The sequence below is a fragment of the Echinops telfairi genome, unplaced genomic scaffold (assembly GCF_000313985.2).
Source record: "Echinops telfairi isolate 266 unplaced genomic scaffold, ASM31398v2 ScPeMD7_7416;HRSCAF=8454, whole genome shotgun sequence".
Lineage (NCBI taxonomy): Eukaryota > Metazoa > Chordata > Mammalia > Afrosoricida > Tenrecidae > Echinops > Echinops telfairi.
In genome coordinates, this window is record NW_022111316.1 from 1,528,241 (window position 1) to 1,542,146 (window position 13,906).

Genomic DNA, 13,906 nt, shown 5'->3' on the forward strand with positions numbered 1-13,906 from the left:
GTCACAACTGAGAACACTAAATATAAACATTTCAATGAAGAATAGACAGTTTAGGAGAAAGAAAGGAGTAAAGGATAACATTCAATGTGTTGCACCTAGGAGACTGAAAACAAGGGAGTCTAGAAATATAGTATTTGACAGGAGGTAAACACTTTCCATTTTATTTCTGTTGTGTCTGAGGCTATGAAAGCATATCCATTTAGAAATCAAGCTGGTCATCGGAGCTACAACCAGGCCTTTGCGAGACAGGAGAGCAATTAATTAAATATGTATGAACCTTTTCTTATTTTACAGATAAGGGGATTGAAGGATCTGGGAAGCTAGTAAACTTGCCCAGGAGTCATATACATCTAATAAATATTGGGGTTTGTGTTGCTGTTAAGGGTCCTTAACTTGGCTTTGATTCATAGTGACCTTTTGCAGAACAGAGTCAAACAGTACCTGATTCCCCACCATCTTCATAACTTGAGTCTACTGACGCATCTCCTGGGTCAACCCATCTCATCTAGTCTTCCTCTTGTCTTACTGGCCCTCTAACTTTACCAAGCACGATGTCCTTTTCCAAGTCTCTCCTGATGACAGGTCTAAAGTATGTGAGGCCATAGTACGTCTCACCATGCTTGCTTCTAAGGAGAATTCCTGGGAAACGGAAGAAGTTTCTTACAATTTACAGAGAAAATCTGGTGCATGTTTATTTAAATTATTACACCATCAGTTACATACAGAATCTATTCTGTTGTTAATTGAATTTTCTATCATTGTCTCCTAGGCTTTTGTTCTCTATGCTTAAATTCCTTCCACCCATGATCCTCTTTATAATATACTATTGGCTTGGAGGGGGTGTGGTAGTTACATAACTTCATGTCAACTTGATAAATAGGTGTAGGGGGTTGGAATCTAGCCTCTCAATCAGGTCAAAGCCTGATGATGCCTCCTGGTGGGCATGGCCTCTTCATGAGGATTCCAGGTACTCCTCCCTTTCTCTGTGAAGGTGGGCCACACTCTCTGTTTCACCTTCCTGTTGAGGAGCCACATTCAGAGAGCTAGAGGAGCCATGTGGAGATCCGCACCAGCACTGAGATGCTTCCACCATCATTGGATCCACAGGACTTTGCCCCCACCGGCCTGTGATCTTCCTGCATTCGGCATTATTGCATGTGCTGCTTGAGTTTGAAGAGGAATTAATGGACTAGAATCAGACAGATCGGCTAATATTGGACTTATGGACATGATCAGGACTGGGCTGGGATGTTGCCTCAATATGTAATTGCTCTTTGATGTAAAGCTCTCTAGGGAACCCGGCCTAACACAATGGGTTATGTTGGAGAGAGATCGAAAGTTTATCACTCATCTATAATAATAACCGTTTTTTCCATTATGGAAATTGTTCTTTTGTTCTACAGTGAAAAGAGGTTTGACTCTCATATTTCCTCATTTGAGATAGAAGTTTTTAAAGTATTGCTGAAGTTTTCTTTAAGCACTAATACTATGAATTTGAAGCCAATAGTAGGAGGCTGGTTCTCCACATACAATGAAATCCTTACCAACTTCAATTTTTTCTTTGTTTATCAAGATTTTGATGATTGATTCATTTGTGAGGATTTTTGTTTTCTTTACATTGAGTTGGAATGCTGAAGGCTGCAGTCTTTGATCTTCATCAATAAACTCAAGTAAAATTAAAAAAGCCAACAGTAAAGATGCTCACATTTACTGGAGAATATTATAATGTTAACCAAGGAGCCCTGGCATTGTGGATTAGGCATTGGGCTGCTGATCACATGGTTGGTGGTTCAAACTCACCAGCAGCTTTACATGAGGAAGATGAGACTGTCTGCTGCCATACGTGTTTACAATCTTGGAAACCCAATATAGAGTCACTATTTTGACCTGGGTGTATAGGACATTTCCACCAACAGCTACATGGGAGAATAATGAGACAGTCTGCTTCCATAGAGATTTACAGGCTTGGAAACTCAAAGGGGCAGTTTTCTGGTCCATAGAGTCACTGCGAGTCAGATTGACTCCATAGCCTTGAGATTCTTTATGGGGCATTGAAAAAAACTCATGTGAGACATAAAAATAGATTGCGTCCCCAAATCGCTATAATAATAGAAATGAGTGTTGTTGTTGTTAGGTGCCATGGATTGGTTCCCACCCATACTGGTTGTGTGGATCATAACAAATTATGAATAGTATTGAGAAGAACAGGAATTCCCAAATGCTTTTGTTCTCATTTAGAACTTGTACATGGATCAAAGGCAGAACAAGGGTGAGCTGCATGGTTTAAAATCAAGAAAGGTGTGTGTCAGGGTTGTATGCTCTATAACCATACTTGTTCATCTGTATGCTGAACAAATTATCTGAGAAGATTATATGGAGAAGAATGTGGCATCTGCCTTAGAGGAATTTATGAACCTGCAATATGCAGATGACACACGCTTGCTGAAAGTAATCACTTAAAGCACTTGCTGATGAAGATCAAGGATTGCAGCCCTCAGTATGGATTGCAACTCAATGTAAAGAAGACCAAAATCCTAACACCTGGACCAACAAGTAACACCATGATAAATTGAGAAAACATTGAAGTCCAGAATTTTGTCTTGCTTGGATCCACAATCAATGTTCCTGGAAGAAGCAGTCAAGAGATAAAAAGACATATTGAATTAGGTAAACCTGCTGCACAAGACCTACTTAGGGTATTGAAGAACAAGGATGCTACTTTGAGGATGAAGGTGCACCTGACCCAAACCATGATATTCTCCATTGCATCATATGCATGTGAATGTTGGGCATTGAATAAGAAAGACCGTAGAAGAATCAATGCATTTGAATTGTGGTGCCAGACGAAAATATTGAAAGTACCATGGACTGCTAAAAGGATAAACAAATCTGTCCTGGAAGCAGTATGGCCAGAATGCACCTCGAAGCAAGGATGACAACATTTTGTCTTACGTACTTTGGGCATGTTTTCAGGTGAGACAAGTCCCTGGAGAAGGACATCATGTTTGGTAAAGTAGAGGGGCAGAGAACACGAGGAAGGTCCTCAAGGAGATAGACTGACAATAGGCTCCAACAAAGGAACAATTGTGAGAATGCTGCAGGTGCAGGCACTGTTTTGTTCTATTGTGCACACGGTCGCTATAGTTCAGAACAGACTGGATGACACCTAACAAGGATGCCTAGAATATAGATATTCGAGTTCTATTTCATCCTTGACTACTTCCAACTTTCTTATATTCATACTTAAGACATTTCAAGTTGTGATTATTAAGTGATGCTTGGAGATGTTTCTAATCTTGCATTGTGCCCAATCAACACATGAAGATCCCAAAGCCTTCGTTGCCTCTGGCTTTACACCATTCACATTACCATGGTTGACTCTACTTTGAAAGGCAGATCCTCCTCAGTCATGTTTCAAGTGCCTTGTGATGCAAGAGGCCCATCTGACAACGTTCTGCTTCCATTCTTAGGCCTTCAGTATCTGATAATAGTTTGATTCTATGCATTATGTTTTCATTGGCTACTTCCTTCCAAGTGTACAACCAATTCCTTCTTTGTAGTCTGTTCTTAGTCTGGAATCCCCACTGAATCTTGTTCACATTGGGTAACCCTCCTTGCATTTTAAATATCAGTGACATAGCTTCCTGTATGACAGCATTACACAAATCATGATTGTATGATAAACAAACAAACAAGTGGTGGTAGAAATTACTAGGTTCAACTGTGTCAAAGGTAGAATTATTTTGCTGATTTAGAGATGGCTTTATAGTCCAGGGTTGTATTTCTTTCATTAAGAGAATCACTGGTGGAGCATACACATCAATTTTCATTAGTTTCATTTTATCCTTGATACATACATGTCACAGAGGGCTCCCATGTTTTTTTTACTGTGTTTCCTTTTAATTGAGCATGTCAAGATTTTCAACATTTTATTTTTAAGTACAAAAATATCACCTTAGCATTGTTTTTGAATTAAGATGTTCAATCAAGAGTTTACTATTAGTCTATAAGTTTTCAGAGGAACAATAAAAGCACCGTTTTATGTCCTAGGGCTTTAAAATCAATGAAAAGAATCATTTAGAAATACAGATGTTTTTACAGGATTGATCACTTACTGCTTGTCCATAATTTCTATATGACACAGATCGAAACTTAGACAATTCAATTATTGTTAAAATTACTGCAACTATTGAAACAATAAAGGAGACAATGTTCAGGACCAAAGACCATAAAACCTAAAGAGAAGAGACAAGATTAGCTTATTACATTCAGAAGCCATGTGGTTAAGCAGTTCACATTGATGAAAAAAATAGTTAACAAGTTAAAACTTTGATCTAGTTTCTACAGTTTTATAAGTATTGGTATGTTCGCCAAAAAATGATTTTTCTGGTTTACATGAAGCCAATTTATTCTGGAGGAAAAATTAAAATGCCAGCAGACTACTACACATTACTTTTCCATTTGGGATAAAAATATTACATTTTATAGCAATATGGGGGCAACTGGGGGAAAACATATAAGGTATTATTTGAACAAAAGGCTTCACTGTTAAAAACAAGCAAACCATCAAACAAACAAAACACCCTAATCATTTGTAGAAATAAAGCCTAATGGGATTCTATGAGTTTTAATCCTGGATTTCCATTATCTAGGAAAATCCATTAATTTTCTTGGACATGTTTTTATTTTTATTTTTTATGAGTCTTCCTGTGATTCTGAATTCTTCCAAACTGAATTTAAAAAATCATTTTATTGGGGGCCTTTACAGCTCTCATAACAATTTATACATATATCCATTGTGTCAAGCACATTTGTACATATGTTGCCATCATCATTTTCAAAACATTTTCTTTTTACTTGAGCCCTTGCTGTCAGCTCATTTCCCTTCCTCCCCCCTCCTTCCATCATGAACCCTTGACAATTTACAAATTATTATTTTTTCGTGCCTTACACTGACTGCTGTCTCCCTGCACCCACTTTTCTGTTGTTCATCCCCCTGGGAAGGCTTTATATATCAGTCTTTGTGATTGGTTCCCCCTTTTCCCCCCACCTTCATCTTATCCTCCTGGTATCACTATTCTTATTGTTGGTCCTGAGGGACTTATCTGTCCTGGACTCGTGTGTTTTGAGCTCTTATCTGTACCAGTGTACATGCTCTGATCTAGCCAGATTTGTAAGGTAGAATTGGGGTCATGATAGTGGAGGTGGGGTGGTGGTGGGGAGGAAGCATTAAAGAACTAGGAAAGTTGTATTTTTTTGGTGCTATACTTCACCCTAACTTGCTCATCTCATCCTTGTGACCCTTCTGTAAGGTATGCCCAATTGTCTACAGATGGGCTTTGGATCTCCACTCTGCACTCCCCCTCATTCACATTGATATGATTTTTGTTCTGGATCTTTGGTACCTGATCCCATCAACGTTTCAAATGAATTTCCATCAATTCCTGGAGCCCTTTTACTAAGGCCTTCAGTGCAACCTCAATCTCTTCCTTCAGTATCATTGGTTCTTGATCGTATGCTACCTCTTGAACTGGTTGAATGTCAACCAATTATTTCCGTACAGAAGCTCTGTATGTTCCTACCATCTTCTTTTGATGCTTCCTGAATTATTCAATATTCCCCCCACAGAATCCTTGTATGCCTGGAATAATTTCCAATTGGTCATGTGCATTTTTTTTTGTTGATATGTTGCTGACTTCTACTAGTTACAATTTTGTTGAAAAATTTTGCATCAATGCTTATGAGGGATAAGTTGGTGCATAATTTTTTTCAGTACTGTCTGGCCTGGTTTTAGGTTCAGGGTTATACTTGCTTTATTGAATGAGTGTGACAATGACTGAGTAGAAGGATTGCTGGGTATTTAAATTCCCAACTTTTGATTGTTTAATTATAAGATCACTTTATTGGGGGCTCTTACAGCTCTTAAAACAATCCATACATCAATTGTATGAAGAATATTTGTACATACATTGCCATCAATTATTTTCTAAACATTACTTTCTATTTGACCCCTTGGTATCAGCTCCTCTTTTTTCCTTCCCTACCACGTCCCACCCTTGTGACCTCTTGATAAATTATAAATTATTATTATTCTCATGTCTTAAACTGACCTCTGTCTCCCTTCCTGCATGGTTTGTTGTTCATCCCCCTAGGTGGGGTGGAGTGGGTGTGGTTATATGTGGATCATTGTGATCGGTTCCCCTTAGTCCCCTCCTCTCTCCACCTTCCCCTTCCCCTCCTGGTATTGCTACTCCATGTGCCCTGAGTGCTTATCTCTTATCTGTACCTGTGTACATGCTCCCGTCTATCCCGCAGTGAAAGGCAGGACTGGGGTTGTGATAGTGGGGGATGAGGAAGCCTCACAGAACAAGAGGACTATTATGTCATGATATATATAATGATATATATACACATATATTATTATATATGTATATGTGTGTGTGTGTTTGTGTGTGTGTGTATATATCATCAGTGCTATATTGCGCCCTGGTTGACTCATCCTTTCATTGTGACTCTTCTGTGAGGGGATGTCCCATTGTCTACAGATGGGTTTTAGGTCTCTGCTCCAACTCCCCTCATTCTCAACAATATGTTTTTGTTTGTTTGTTTGGGTCTGCTGATGTATATTCACAACTTTTTGAGGAAGTGCCCTATCACTTTCCACAGTGGTTGTACTGTTTTAGTCCCACAGCAGTGTATGGGGTTTCTAGTCTGTCCACACCCTCACCAGCATGTTTTGTTTTCTGTTTTCTAAATTTTGCAATTGGGGGGATGTGCTATCGCTTTGTTGCTTTGATTGTTGTTGTTGTTAGGTGCCATAAACCCATAGTGACCTGATGCACAATAAAATGAAACACTGTCCTGTGCCATCCTCACAATTTTGACTAATGTTTAATGATTTTGAGAATTTCTTCACGTTTGTTGGCTGAGTATGTTCTTGGATGAATTGTCTGTTCATATCCTTTACTCGTTTTTTAGCTGGGTTATCATTTTCTTGAGGTATCAAAGCTTTCCATAAAAAAAATGAGATTAGCCCCTTGTCTGAAAAGGCACGGATTCTCTTTTCACTCTTCTGGTAGCCTTTTGATGCACAAAGTGGTGAATGTTTAGGAGGTACCAGTTATTTGTCTTCTGCTGTGTGCTTTGTTATTTGATAGTATATTTGTGCATGGTGTATGAACCCCTAAATTTGTGCCTATATTTTCCATTCATTATTGTTAGCCTTCTAGATTTCCCACTTATGCCTTTGAGCCACCTTGAGTTCGTTTTTGTAAATCGAATGAGACACAGGTACTGTTTCACCCTTCTGCAAATGGAAACCCAATATTGCCAGTTTCACTTGTTAAAGAGACTTTTTCCCATTTAATGTAACTTAGTCTTTTGTAAAAGATCAATTTTCTGTAGGGAGATGGGTTTACTTCTGGGTTCACAATCTGTTCCTTTGGTTATGTATCTGTCAGTGTATCACCAATAGGCTGTTATGACTACTTTCACTGTATAGCAGGTTTTGAGATTGAGCAGTGAGGCTTCTTGCTTTGTTCTTCTTTAGCAGCACTTTGCTTGTCCATAGTCTCTTTTCTTTCCATATAAAGTAGTAATAAATCTCCCCATCTCTTTAAATAATGATGCTGGAATCTGGAATGCTATTGCTTTATATCTAAAGATTTTCTGGGTAGTATTAACATTTTTACTCTTTTAAGTCTTCCTACCCATGAACCTGGTACAGTCTTTCATTTATGTAGGTTTCCTATAGTACTGTTTTGTAGTATTCTTTATACAGTCTAATGTTTCTCTGGTTAGACTTATTCCTAGGCTTTTCATCTTTTGAGTGGCTATTCTTTTCTGTCCCTGATTTCCTTTTCAGAATTCTTTTTAAATTCAGAGGAATCCAATGGGTGCAGTCTTGGGGGGATGGAGTCAATTGTCTGCTATCTGCCTCAGTTGGAATGTTGTTCGCCCTATTTCAAAATGGCTGTGTTGTGTCAGTCCAGTTCATCACTCCATATGCCTTCTTGTTTGCCTCATTCATTTGGTCTCTTACCCTAAATGATACTGTATCTACTTCTTTATCCTTTCTTTTGAAGCTAGGGGTTCTAGTATTTTCATCTGTGCCTATTCCACTTGGTTTCTCAGGTCTTTGTTGGAGAATATCTGAATAGTTTATCTGCCTAGTCTGCCGTTTTAGATCACCCAGGAGTAGTTGTTTAATAAGGGATTTCTAGCTTTTTAATAAGGAATTTCTAACTTTTTAATAAGGGATTTCTAGAGATGCTCTCAAACATTTCAACTTACCAGAGAGTAATCTGGCTGCTTTGCTGATTTTATTATGAGGATTCCTGAAATGATAAACTGGATATAAAAACACACTTATAAATATTTATTGATAATGCCTGTAAACTTATATTCATTTTTAGAAACTCCCTCTCATAAGTAAAAAAGAAATTTTAGCAATACTAAAAATAGCAAAAATGTTAAAATCCTCATTTTCAGTTTAAGGCAGTAGGCAAAATTTAGATTGTAGGATATGCCAAAAGTGGCCTAAACAGTTCTGAAACAGGGACCAAATTTGTGGACATGTATGCATGCTTTCTAAACTTTTTTGATTATTATTTCTAAGATATTCTTAGAAATAATGAAATGATTCCACTGATTGTAATTACTGGTTATGTAACCAGAGATAGCTAAAGTGGCTTTTCATCAGTCTATTACCAATTATAAATGTCCAAAATATATTTAAGTGAGACTGTATCCATTTCCAGGGAAAAATTACTACTCATGTCTTTGCTTTTGTTTCTTAAGAAAGACGTTCTAGTTCTTCATACCAGACTATTCTCTTTCCCACAACTGCTAAGCTGTGCTATGTGGAATGTAGAATGTAAACTCCTAACACATTCCTTTTGTTTTAAGTATAGTTTTAGTTGCTTTAACAAAGAAATATATCGAAAAATAACATTCATGTTACACACCATATGTTGCTGTTGTTAGGTGTGATCTAGTCATTTCCAACCCAAGCGATGCTATGCACAACAGAATGGAACACTGCCCAGTCTTGTACTATCCTCACAATTGGAATGGGTACAAATATGGATCTCTTCCAGTCAAGCATACAACTGTCTTCTCAATTTCCTGGCATAGATGAATGAGTGCTTCAGGTGTTTCATCAGTTTGCTGAAACATTTTAATTGGTACTTCACCAATTCCTGCAGCTTTGAGTTTGGCTAACGTTCTTTTAGTGCTGTTTAAACTTCTTTCTTCAGCACCATTGGTTCTTGCTCATGTGCTACCTTCTGAAATGGTGGAATGTTGGCCAAACCTTTTTGGTAGAGTGACTCGGTGTTTTCTTTCCATCTTTTCTTGATGCTTCCTGCATCGTTCCGTATTTTGCCCGTGGAATCTTTCAAAATTGGAATGAAATTGTTTTCTTGAGTTCTTTTAATTTCAGATATGCTGACCATGTTCTTCCCTTTTGGTGTTCTCATTCTAGGTCCTGTACATTTCTTTATAATATCTGCCTTTGTCTTCTCGAGCTGCCCTAGGAAATTTTCTATTCAGTTCATTGACTTCATCCTTTCTTCCATCGCTTTAGCTGCTCTACCACTAAGAGGAAGTTTCAGTATCTTCTGATATTCACTTTGATATTTCCTTTTACTGTATTTTTAATGACTTCTTGTTTTCTTCATGAATGATGGTCTTGATGTTTTCCCACAGCTCATCGAGTCTTCTGTCAGTGTTCAATGAGTCAAATTTGTTCTTGAGATGTTCTTGAAATTCAGGTGGGATACACTGAAGGTCATATTTTACTCTTGTGGATTTGTTTTAATTTCCTGCATCTTTATCCTGAATTTTCCTATGAGCAATCGATGGTCTGTTCCACAGCTGGATAGTGGTCTGGTTTTAGCTTCTGATATTGAGCTTCTACATTGTGGCTTCCCATAGATAGAGTCAGTCTTACTTTTGTGCATTCTATCTGGGGAAGTCCATGTATAGTAGCCTCCTTGTGCGTTGTTGAAAAAAAGGTACTTGCTGTGAACACGTTGTTGTTTTTCAAAATTCTATCGCATGATCTCCAGCTTCATTTCAATCACCAAGTCCATATATTCCTACTACTGTTTCTTCCTCTTTGTTTCCAACTTTTTCATTCTAATCATCAATAACCATCCATGAATCTTGAGTGCATGTTTGATCAATTTGGGACTGAAGTTGTTGGTATAATCCTTCAACTTCTTCATCACTAGCTTCGTGGTTGGTGCATAAAGTTGAAAAATAGTTGTATTGATTAAATTTCCTTGAAGAAGATAGATATAATCTGATCACAGATAACATTGTACTTCATGATGGATTTTGCATTGTCTTTTTTGACAATGAATGCCAAGCCATTCCTATTAATGTGCTATTGCCACCATAGTAAGTCATAGGATTTTCTAATTCAAAATGGCTAATACTGGTCCATATCAGCTCAAAAATGCCCAAGATATTGATCTTCATGCGTCCTGTTTCATTTCTGACCACTTCCAATTTTCCTAGCTTTGGCACATTCCAAGTTCCAATCATTAGAAGATTTTGGCAGCTGTTTCTCTTTACCATGAGCCATATCCCATTAGCAAATGAAGATTCTGAAGGCTCCACTACTCTCACAAGCATTACCCGACTCACCTCATTAACTCCCCTCCAAGAAATCATCTCTTTAATCACATTTCCAGTGCCTTTGGACCTGCGGGGCCCATGGATGGGCAGTAGCTTCAACAGTGAGTGTTCTGTTCCTTTGTTTAGGCATTCAGTATTTGAAGATACTTTAAAGTCATGCATGAGGTTTTCAGAGGCTTCTTCTTCAGAAGTGGGGAGCCAATCCCTTCTTTGTTATCTCTTATTAGTCGGAAGCTCCAGAGAAACCTGTTCCTTTTGGGTGACCCTGCTGGCATTTGAAATGCCAGTGACATAGCTTCCAGCATCACAGCAGCACACAAGCTTAACAAGTGACAGACAAGTGGTGGATAAAACATGCTTTGGTGAATTTGGACACTTCAGCTTTTGTAGGAAGGTCAAATCTGAAACTTAAAAATTCCATAAGTTTATCTAAAACATGCACACTCAGTAGCATGTAACAAAAGCTGAGATTTCTAAAGAACATTGTGAGGTTAAAAACTAGCTCAGAATAAAGCATGGGATGATCTTGTGAATTGTAAATGATGGTACTCTCTAAATATCCAAGGCACCTGTTGTATAGATTTTTTTTTCAAAATTATGACTTAATGAGAAGTTTTATAATTGATATTAAAATTTGAGATAATTTATTCTAGGCACTAAACATAGTGGTTTAATGGCATAGAAGATTAAGCACTGAGGAACATAGATCATTTATCTTGATTTTGATCTGAACATTCACTATTTTTCTTCTATTATTTTCCAAGTGAATATATTGACACTTGTGAGTCCGTGTTTCAAAGCAGGGTACCTGCCAGAGGCTACTGTTTCCTGTATGGCCTTCAAACATGTTGCCCACCTTGTCTTGGGCTGAATAAATGGTTAGGTGATCTCCTTCCTTCTTGATACTGCCAATAAATCTCTTTTCCTACTTTTGAGAATCATACATCATATTATTCTATCATCTATTATCACTCATGAAGGAAATGATCTACTGAATATTGAACCCTTTGTTGATTCTCAATTTTTAGATAGTTTCAATTCTCATTCCTCTCTCTTCAATACCACTTAATTTTTGGTGATTTCAATGTATATATATGTAGTTGCCTAAGTTAAGTTAAATAAAGCTGTTTAAAACAAACAACAAACAAATAACCAGCAGCCGCTCTCTGGAGAAAGATGAGGCTTTCTATTTATACAAAGGATTACACACTTGGCAACAGGGACACTTCTACCCTGTCCTGTAGGCTCACTCAATGCGGTGAGTTTAAGTTTATTTTGATTTTACAGCTGCTTAGAAATCACAGAAGAATTCAGATAATGACAAGTTTTAAGGCGTTTACATGTGGACTGAGTCAAGACGTTAAAGTAATGAACCTTAATTTGAGAATTAAATATATTAATAGCTATCACAATTAAAATTCTCTTTCACATATCTAGGAATAATCCAACCTATTGTTGTCATGATGTATTCACTTTTGTAACCATAGCTGTTGGACTTAATACTCACTGGTTTTTGTTTAAAAGGAATCTGATTTCTGACTAAATTATTAACATGAGATTTAGTATGTAATTGTCCTAAAACTTTGATTAGAATCTATCTCCAACCTTCAACTATATGGCTTATCAATTTTTGAATGATTGATTTAATATAAATTATATTCTACTCACAATAACTCCCCATAAAGTACTTCCTGTTTTGTAAGTTATAGGCTCATATGTTCCAAAGACTCCATGAACTTGTGCCGAATACAAAAAAAATACAAAATACCACATTAAAGCATGAAAGATGCCGATCATTATCTGGATAACCTGTGAGAAGAGAATGTCATTATAACTTAAACCATGTGGCTTATAACAGGATTTCAATGAGTGTTAATCATAAGAAACAGTTGTAAAAAATTAAAGTAAAATAATGCAATGAACCTTTTTATTCCCTAGATTTGTTAGCCCAGAAAGGTGGTCCTAACCAGCAAGGCCAGCAACAGACTGTTCACTGGTAGTAGCAATGATTAATTATCACGTAATAATGCTGATGTTACTGCTGGCTATCTTCTCTGCCCATCAAGTACTGACATGATAAAAGAATACTCAGGTTTCTCGAGAGAAAATATGGCTGCTAATTTAGTTGGAAGTCATACACCGTACACTTTATTGTACTTTTGTAATCTTAAACATGAAATACTTTGAGGGTGGGGGCACAGTCCAATAAGAGAAGCAATGGATTTCCAAGGTGGACTTGCTTGTATAAAGTCTTCACATTGAATAAGGGATGGACTAGGGTTGGGGATAATTATTACTCAGCTTCAGTCTATAAGAAGATTATAGTATCAGTAGATATGTTCTAGGAAATTTGCTTTAGAATTTATATATGAAATTTTATTTTTAATGACTAAAAATTTGAGAGGGGATGTTATTTTCCTTTTCATAAAAACTTTAGTGGAAACTATTGAATAGTTTAACTTAAAAGTTCCAGTTCTTTGTATACTATCTATGAAATGCATAAGTATAATTGACTGATTTTAAACATATGCTTTAGAGAAGAATTTTTTTTCTTTTTAAAATCATTTTATCGGGGGCTCATACAACTCATCACAATCCATGTATACATCCATTGTGCCAAGCACATTTGTACATTGTTGCCATCATCATTCTCAAAGCATTTTCTTTCTATTTGAGCCCTTGGTATCAGCTTCTTATTTTTCCCCTCCTTCCCTTCTCCCCTCGCTCGAACCCTTGATAATTTATAAATTATTATTCCTTTGTCATGTCTTACACTGCCCGATGTCTTCCTTCACCCACTTTTGTGTTGTCCATCCCCCTAGGAGGGGGTTATATGTAGATCCTTGTAAGTGATTCCTCCTTTCTACCTCACCTTCCTCTTACACGCCTGGTATTGCTATTCTCATTATTGGTCCTGAGCGGTTTATCTGTACGGGATTCCCTGTGTTTCCAGTTCCCATCTGTACAAGTGTACATCCTCTGGTCTAGCCGGATTTGTAAGGTAGAACTGGGATCATGATAGTGGGGCAGGGAGCATTAAAGAACTATTAAAGAAAGTTGTACGTTTCATTGTTGCTATACTGCATCCTGACTGGCTCATTTCCTCTCCTTCTGTAAAGGGATGTCCAGTTGCCTACAGATGGGCTTTGGGGTTCCACTACACACACACCCCTTATTCACAATGATATGATTTTTTGTACCTTGATGTCTGATACCTGATCCCAACGACACCTCATGATAACACAGGCTGGTGTGCTTCTTC

At 37.4% G+C, this 13,906-nt stretch overlaps 1 protein-coding gene across 1 annotated transcript in view; it reads right to left on the reverse strand.

Annotated features, from left to right (window-relative positions):
* The window catches only part of MS4A13 (membrane spanning 4-domains A13), a 93,720-nt gene extending 81,279 nt beyond the window's left edge, over positions 1-12,441 (reverse strand). The window contains exons 1-3 of the mRNA XM_013007806.2: positions 12,313-12,441; positions 8,293-8,349; positions 4,116-4,235 (exon numbers count right to left, since the gene is read on the reverse strand). Of these exons, the coding sequence (XP_012863260.1) occupies positions 4,116-4,235; positions 8,293-8,349; positions 12,313-12,441 (306 nt within the window). The remainder of the gene's footprint in view (positions 1-4,115; positions 4,236-8,292; positions 8,350-12,312) is intronic.
* Positions 12,442-13,906: the final 1,465 nt, after the last annotated feature.